Source organism: Mandrillus leucophaeus, unplaced genomic scaffold, assembly GCF_000951045.1.
Source record: "Mandrillus leucophaeus isolate KB7577 unplaced genomic scaffold, Mleu.le_1.0 Scaffold421, whole genome shotgun sequence".
NCBI lineage: Eukaryota > Metazoa > Chordata > Mammalia > Primates > Cercopithecidae > Mandrillus > Mandrillus leucophaeus.
The window spans coordinates 2,884,300-2,892,714 of NW_012104488.1; the positions used below are offsets into that span (position 1 = coordinate 2,884,300).

Genomic DNA, 8,415 nt, shown 5'->3' on the forward strand with positions numbered 1-8,415 from the left:
TGGCCTCAAGCATTCCTCCTGGCTTGGACTCCCAAAGTGTTTGGATTACAAGTGTGAGCCTCCTACACCAGGCCTCTCAGCTGACTTTTAAACCATATTAGTATACATCGACATATTCACAAGTAAAGTGCGAATGACATTTTTTCTACTCCCCCTTATCCTTCACCTTTACAAACAAGAAACTTCTCTCCTTTAAGGTGGCCTGACATTTTTGTGCTAAAGAAATTCCTCATGACTTCATACAGCCACAGTTGGCTGTCACTGTGACTAGAGGAAAATGAGTTCATTTGTAACTTTGTGATCTCCTCAGACCATACAGCTATAACCAATGACTACCCTGGGGGGGATGCACTCAAAATGAATCAACGTGGAATCACACAGGCCCACTGTGGACTTGGTGTGACACAGCCCCTCCCCCATAGTTATAGTGTTACTTTGGTTTAGCTCTACATTTCCTAGCAAAGACTTGTGGTTAAAATGAGGCAGATTTAGTAGAACTAAATCCTGTTTTAAAAAGTGAATTAATATACTGAATGATGAGAAAACTGTCAAGTCTTATTGCAATCTAATGCAGGGCATCATTAGAAGTTGGTACTATTCTTTGGCCTTTGTTACTGCCTAAGGGTGATGGTTCTTAACTCATTGGGAAAAACATGTATTTATTATCACCTTCTGTATGTATACTAAATACTAGGATATGAAATCTAATAAACAGTCTCTGCCTTACCATGCTGCTAAAATCAAGTCATAATTGTTGAGCAGAGGTGTGAGATGGTGTTAGTCTATTTGAAATGCTATAACAAAATACATACTGGGTGATTTATAAACAGCAGAAATTTATTCTCACAGTTCTGGAGGCTCTGAAGTCCAAGATCGAGGCAGCAGCAGGTTCAATATCTGGGGAGGGCCCACTTCCTGGTTCATAGATGGCATCTTCTCACTGTGTCCTCACGTGGTAGAAGGGGTGAGGGATCTCTCGTGGGCTTCTTTTACAAGGGCACTAATCCAGTTTATGAGGGCTCCTCCCCCATGACCCAATTACCTTCCAAAGATCCCACCTCTTAATACTATTACCTGGGGGTTAGATTTCAAATATGAATTTTGGGGGGACATCAATATTAAATCTTTAGCAGATGGAATTAGTACTACTTTGAAAATTTTCCACTGTCTTCTCAGACTAACCACAAAACAAAAGTGTGAGTCAGCCTGTTGTGTGGGAGAAACCCAAGCAAGCACAAGTGTAACATTCAGGAGTAAGTAGGTGTGCTAAACCTCAGACAACGCAGCTGTCAGAACTGTACTTTCAGGTTAGGAGGACTGAGGGAGAGGCAGAAAGAAGGCATGCACGCAGCAGGGGTGGAAGCCTCTTTGATGCAGGGATAATGGGACAGGAAATGTTTTTCAGGCAGAGCGCAGAATCAAAGAATAAGTGAATTAGCAGCTGACAAGGATCAGAAGATATATTCAGGGCAGTTCGCAAACCAATGAACTGTGCTTACAGTGTTGTGATGGCAAGTGCTATCCTTTAAGGCAGCTTGGGGCTCCTCTAGGCTTCAGGTGACTTATCCTATCAATACTACAATTCCAAAGAAATAAGTTACTCTATCTGCTTGTGCAAATCTTACACTGGGGACTCTTGGGGGGACCTCAGGACACTATTAAGGAATAGAAACTAATCTAGTCACTTGATTTGAAGCTAAGTCTAGAAAGCCAGAATGGGACAAGGTAATGTGGCCCTAATGCCACACTGAGGAATGGGACTTAATTGTAATCAGCGGAGAAACCCTTGTACATTTTTAAATAGGGAAAGGACAGGATTAAAACTGACCTTTTCTTTTCCCCATGCAACCACCAACACAATTTACACCAGTTCCGGCTTTGAAATACTGAGTTTGCCATTTTAGTGTGTGTAATATTTTTTCCTTTCCTCCAAACTTCATCTTTTCCTTTCCACTACACAAGATTCAAGAATGTGAAAGGTGCCAGAGAAATTAAATGGCTTACACTCTGTGTTATAATTTGGAGGGTTTATCTTAATAGTAGGGTTTCTCAACCTCAGCACGAATGCCATTTTGGGCCAGATAATTCTCTGTTGTAGAGCGCTGTCCTGGGCATTGTAGGATGTTTAGCAGCATCCCTGAACTCGACTGGCAAGAAGCTAGTGCACCACCAGTGATAACAATGAAAAATGTCTTCAGACATTGCCAAATATCCCTTGGAGGGCAAAGTCTTCTCTGGGAAGAGACATTGTTCTAGAGTAGATGTCTTCATTTACAAATAAAGTTTTTTGTTTGTTTGTTTTGTGAGACAGGGTCTGCCTCTGTTCCCCAGCCTGGAGAGCAGTGGTACAGTCACAGCTCATTGCAGCCTCAAACTCCCAAGCTCAAGTAATCCTCACACCACAGCCTCTGGAGTAGCTGGGACCACAGGTGTGTGCCACCACACCAGGCTAATTGTTTTTAGTTTTTGTAGAGACTGGGGCGTCCTTATGTCTCTCAGGAACTGGTGACCTCAAGTGATCTCACCTCAGCCTCCCAAAGTGCTGGAAATATGGACATGAGCCACCACTACATCTGGCCGTTTTGTTTGTTTGTTTGTTTGTTTAAAGGAGATTGGAAACAAATATATCTAAGTTAATTCTTAGGAAGCTTGGACTCATATTCTAAATACAGGAGAAGTTTATTATCTTTTTTTTTTCTTCAACACAGTAGTGATGACTTCCTCTCACATAATCTTAGGGGCATTTTTTACTTAAAAGCAATGCGTCCGTTTCCCTCTCAACATTGTCTTTGTCTATTAGAATTGGACTTGCTAGTCTAGACCTGTGGAGCAATGGAAATCTGGTGCTTGCTCATTGAGCACGAAATGCTCAAAGCTGCCTCAATTCACACCCTACACCAATGCCTGGGCAGGACTTCACCTTTGTCTTATATTGGTGAGCAAACCACTTCCCGCACAGACATTGATCTGGATACTGTCAGTTCCTAATTGGAAAAGCAATAGAAGTGAAATTTATTTAATTTCACTTAATTTCACTTAATACATTCTATTAAGACGTATACACTTCCAAAAGTAATGCAGAATGATCCCATCAGAAGTGTATCTGCTCCTTTTCTTCCCATCAGAATTGTAGAGTACCACAGCAGTATTTTTGCATGCCCCCGGGATCTAAATCAGGCCCCCAGGACACAGCACCAGCTGCTCAGGAACCAGGAGACTTTGCCCAGGGACTGCCTGCAGCGATGGTTCCCGTAGAGCTCCCCTGTGTTATATGCTCTAGTGAGATCCAGTCTGCACTCATCCACAATAACCACCGCACTTACAGCAATGGAAAAATCATGGTACAGTAGTCAAGACTTATCCGCGGAAGGATCCTTCGCGTGTCCTGACGCCCAATAGGTCTCAGTAAAATGTTCAGTGAAGGTTGAGTAGAGGGGTTTACATAGCAGCAGCCACGAGAAAATTTTATCGCCTCATTGTTTCCGTTGACAAAATAGGGACAGTATTTGTTAAATCACAGCACAAAAATGAAGTGTTTCTAATATTTTTAATTTTTTTTTTTCTTTTGAGACGGAATCTCTCTCTGTCACCCAGGCTGGAGTGCTATGGGGGTGATCTTAGCTCACTGCAACCTCCGTCTTCCGGGTTCAAGCTATTCTTGTGCCTCAGCCTCCCAGATAGCTGGGATTACAGGTGCCCGTCACCACACCCGGCTAATTTTTGTATTTTTAGTAGAGACGGTTTTTCACCATGTTGGCCAGGCTGGTCTCGAACTGATCTCAAGCGATCCACCCGTCTCGGCCTCCCAAAGTGCTAGGATTACTGGCGTGAGCCACTGCACCCGGCCTAACATTTTAAATTTCTTAGTGGCTTGGAAAGAAAGCACCGTAAAAGTACTCGCCTTCCCTGTCCTCTGTTTATGTTTGTTTAGAAAAGAGCAAAACAAACCCAAGTGTTTGCTAATTCCTAACATTTAAACTGGAAAGACTGCCCATAAGAAAGACTTCTTAAAATGTTTAGACCATCTGGAGGTGACGCCTTGCCTCCCCCCTCCCCAGGCGGCGCAGTGGGAGTGACTACGCGGGGCTTAGTGTCGTGAGAGCTGCCCTGGGAAGGGGACTTGGAGTGCGCAGTCTGCTAATGACGCGGTCTTCTAAGGGCCCCCAGGACAGCTTGAGTAGCCCCCACGGGCAGGCCCCCGACCCGGGTTCCGCGGGGAACCCTCAGAGCGGCCTGCCTCTCCCCCAGGCGCCAGAACAGGCGACAAGGCCACTTTAAGCGCGCCCGGGGCGTGCTCGCCCTCAGCTGCGGCCAGGAGCCATTAGTGCAGGGGGCGGGCCCGGGACGCAGCGGCTGTGGAGCTCCTCCTGCTGGAAGGCTGCCCCAGGACTCAGCACGTGCGCAGCGGCCATGGCTTCCTCAATTATCTGCCAGGAGCACGGCCAGATCTCGGGCCAGGTAAGAGGCTGAGGAAGGGGAGGCAGCTGCGTTTATAACCTCGCGGGCGGGTCCTGGGCCGGTGGCCCCCGCGGCCCTCAAAGCCCGGCCCGGGGAGCTCTCATTCTCGGGGAACCGCGAGGAGCGGGTAGCAGGAAGGGCCCCTTCCAGGGCGCGAGTCCACTATCTCCGGGCGCCCTGAGCTGGGGAAGCGCGGACCCGGCTTCTGAGGGTGCCCCCGGGTGCCACCAGGCCTTTTGGGCCTGAGGTCGGGGGACGGGGCTGATTTATCTCAGGAGAGGAGGCCAAGGAAGAAAGAGAACTGAATCGTGTTATAAAGAAAACCCAGTAACAGATGAAATGTTCACAGTGAAACTTAATGGAATCCAAAAAATTCCAGAGTGCATCACATCAGTTACTCAATAAATGTGAATTCTCCAACTGAAAAAAAAAAAAAAAAAAAAACCGTCTTAGCCCTTGACGTTTGCCCAACTTAGTTTTCGAGCAGAAGGCCACTTGTAGAGTTAGCTACCTAGAAACACGATTTTGTAGGCACTCTGGGGCTGGTGACTGGACTAAAATGAATGATTTTTATTCTTAATATAAGAAAGTTTAGGCGTGCTGTTTCCCTGCAGTCCGGTCTCTGCACAGCTGGGCATGCTTATTTTCAGTTTGCGCACTGGCATGGCATCCCAAAGTGTCCTTCGTGGAGCTTCCACCCAAATAGGCAGCTTTGTGTGGAACCAAAGCCGTGGTGGGAAGGGGACCTGCTCTGCACGCATTTACCACCTGCATGGAAATAAAAAAGCCCACTGGCGTCTTTTGAAAGCACCTTAATTTTTCAGCCCCTTTAGCAAAGCACAAAATCACTTCTGTAACTGTTTTCGATAAAAGTGAAAGGTGATTACCCCACTAGGAGGAAAGCATAGACGAAACCTCCCCAGGCCAGAAAGCAAGGCCAGCTGGGGAGAGGGGCTTTCATCTTCCTATTTTCCGCATCTTGATAAATAGGAGAGGGCAACCTTTCGTGCTGAGTGTAGTCTTGTTACCTCTTAGAACACTCTGCAAACTTAATTTCCTCTCCTTAAGAGCAGGCTTTCTGAAATGGAATTAGGATCCCTCTGAAGTGGACCCGTTTAACAGGTTTTCTTAATTTTTCAAAATGGAAGAACCTATTTAAACTCTAAGGAAAAATAGTATTTTATGGTGCAGGATTAGGCAAAGCTGCACAAAACGAATTCTGAATGAAATATCTGATTATCTAGTAGAACATAAATAATTGTGGTTTCCTCCCCTTAAGAGAGTGTGAAGCCCCAACTGACCCCTTTGTGTGCCTTTGTGAGAAGAGCCGCTTGCTCAGTTTCTCCAGATAGAGCTGTTTAAATCCCTTGACTCCTGGGGAAACTGAAGGCCCACAATTGCCCCATGAGAGCCTCAGCCCTGCAGCTGCTGCTGATTGTGGGCTGCTCTGCTCCTGGTGATAAGAGTGACATAAATAACAACTCACTAAAATGTAGGAGTGATTTGCTTTAAGCACTTCAGCACCTGCTGTTACTAATTAAGGGTTTAGCCTGCCACAGATTGCAAATGGAAATCCAGTGTCTTAAAAATTGTAGAGACTAGAGTGCCCTGCATGTTACTGTGATCACAGAAATGAAACAGTGGATGAAGTGTCTTGGTGACAATGATGTCGTCTTATTAAAACCGCCCACACTTAAAGGGTATGTACCAAGGTTAATAGGGCTTACCCTGAGTGGTGGAATTACAGTTTTCTTTTTTCGATTTTTTTTTAGTATTTCCCAATGAATACATGTTACTTTTGTTTACAAAGGTGTAGTAAGCAATTCAAACAGAAAAAGATATTTCATCAAACGAAGCCTAGCATTGGTTCAAATTATTGCTCGCAGGTGAAAATCTTAGATGTACTCAAAGGCAGTTTTCCAAGCAGAATATACTAGAAATATTTATTTTTCTTTTTATCAGTAGATCTTTTTCATCACCTGTGTTCATATTACATTGTCAACAAGATATTTTTAAGTAAATAAATATTCAGATTTGTGTTGGTTATAAACTATTCCCTTAATTTGAGTTAACTGGAATTGGGATAGTGGACTTGAGCAGTGTGCTGATTTGTCCATTAACATTCCAAGTGTGCTATGGCCCTGATTTTGTAAGGCAGGGAAAGAAGCATTTGGCAAGACAGCACATCAGTTCTTTCCGGAGCTGCTTTATGTCATACCCCTCTGTGCCATGGTGCAAGACACTATGCAAAAACTTCAGACTCCTGCACAGAATGGTGGGTTAGCGGTGCTTCTTTCTCCTCATCCCTTTCCAGATCGTCTTCCTAGCTACCCTCAGATTTCTTCCTACTTCCCACTACGCATGTTCTGCCCTTCATAACTCTTTCTTGACTTTTTTTTTCCCAAAAGGCCGAGAGATTCTGGGGACACTGGGAACTGAGCCTCTGAGGGGTATCATGCAGTCAGAATGCCATGTGCTCGCTAGGGAAAGCCTCAAGCTAGGCAGTTGATTTCTGTTATTCTAAACTTTATGCTCTGCAGGAGGCCCTGTTTCCTGAGCACTGTGATTCAAGCAGTGCAGAGCCCAGCATGGACAGGTTTTCCCCTCTCCTCTGGTCCCTCCCCTGCTAGGTTGATTTGACGTTTTCTGTGTTCTTTGTGCTCAGGTTCGGTATTACTTGCAAAAACATGGCAATAACTACCACCTGCAGGGCACTATACAAACACTTCTCATAACAATCTTGCAACGTAAGTATTTTGGTCCTTCAGACGAGGATCGCTTACGTGTCTTATTCAAAGCCACTGGTAAATAGTTGAACTAAGTGACAAGACTCTGGTCTGTCTGCCTCAAATGGCTTTGCTCCCTTCCCACTGCATCAAGCTGTTGAAAAAGGATTAGTAACACCCTTAGTAGAACTGGTCATACTCCATTCTTCCTATATTCCAAGGATTGAACGCCATCCTTTCTTAGCAGAGAAGAGGGCTGTTAGAATGTAAGCCCCATGAGGGCAAGGACCTTTCTTGTCTTGTTTGTTCACCTTGTGTTCCTAGGACCCAGCCCTGTGTCTGCCCTATAGTAAGGGCTCAATAAATATCTATTTTAAAAGAAAAAATAAACCTTACTAATATAAAGTTTTACAAACTATATCCCAGAACACCCTAGTTTATATGTGTTATTTTAGTGTAATTATTAATAATTCATTCTCAAAAGTGCCTCAGTTGGGAAGATCAATTATATGGTCATACACCCTAATTGTACTAGATAGGTTATTTTTGGGCATTCATATTTGCTTCCATTAATCAGGTTAATTAAAAAACAAAACTATAATTGCTTCTGTTGTGATCACTTGTTAATGAGTGTTTCATTGTTTGGTTTTGGGTTCACAAAGAATATATTTGTATAGAAGAAATCATGTGCTGTAGTGGAGATTCGCAAAGTCTGCACTCACAGGCATCACAAAGGCTTAGAGTCCCATGCTGCTCCTAAAGTGTGGCTGGAAATGAGAAGTATTTATAAAATGAAAAGGAAACACACTAGTAGGGTCCCAACACTCTCTACTGTAGAAATTCCATATTTCAAAACTCATTTAAAAGTGTTGTGCTGTGTTCTTGGAATATAGAGCATTGAGGGAAGTAGAAGGAAATAAGTTGGTGAAGTAGGTTGGTAGCAGGCTATGAAACACCGTGCTAAGGAGTTTAAATTTGTATCCTGTTTAGTGTAGGGTAGTGCAGGTGAAGGAGATTGGCACATGATGATTGAGCACACAGGTCAACCTCCCCGTCTACCCCAAACTCCAGAGCAGATGTCTTCAAAATGTGATGATTCCTTTAAGTAAATAACATGGAAAAAGAAGACAGGTATTCCAAATTAAAAGATCAAGGCGCTATAACAACCAAATGCAATGCATAGTTCTTAATGGGATCTTGGTTTGAACAAAGCAACTTCTCTCTGAATGTT

The 8,415-nt window shown here is 44.1% G+C and overlaps 1 protein-coding gene across 2 annotated transcripts in view; it reads left to right on the top strand.

Moving 5' to 3' along the window:
- The first annotated feature begins 4,327 nt into the window (after positions 1 to 4,327).
- Positions 4,328 to 8,415, top strand: part of SOHLH2 (spermatogenesis and oogenesis specific basic helix-loop-helix 2) — a 47,566-nt gene continuing 43,478 nt past the window's right edge. For both annotated transcript variants that reach the window (XM_011993006.1, XM_011993007.1), the window contains exon 1: positions 4,328 to 4,458. In XM_011993006.1, the coding sequence (XP_011848396.1) occupies positions 4,411 to 4,458 (48 nt within the window). In that variant the 5' untranslated portion in view covers positions 4,328 to 4,410. The remainder of the gene's footprint in view (positions 4,459 to 8,415) is intronic.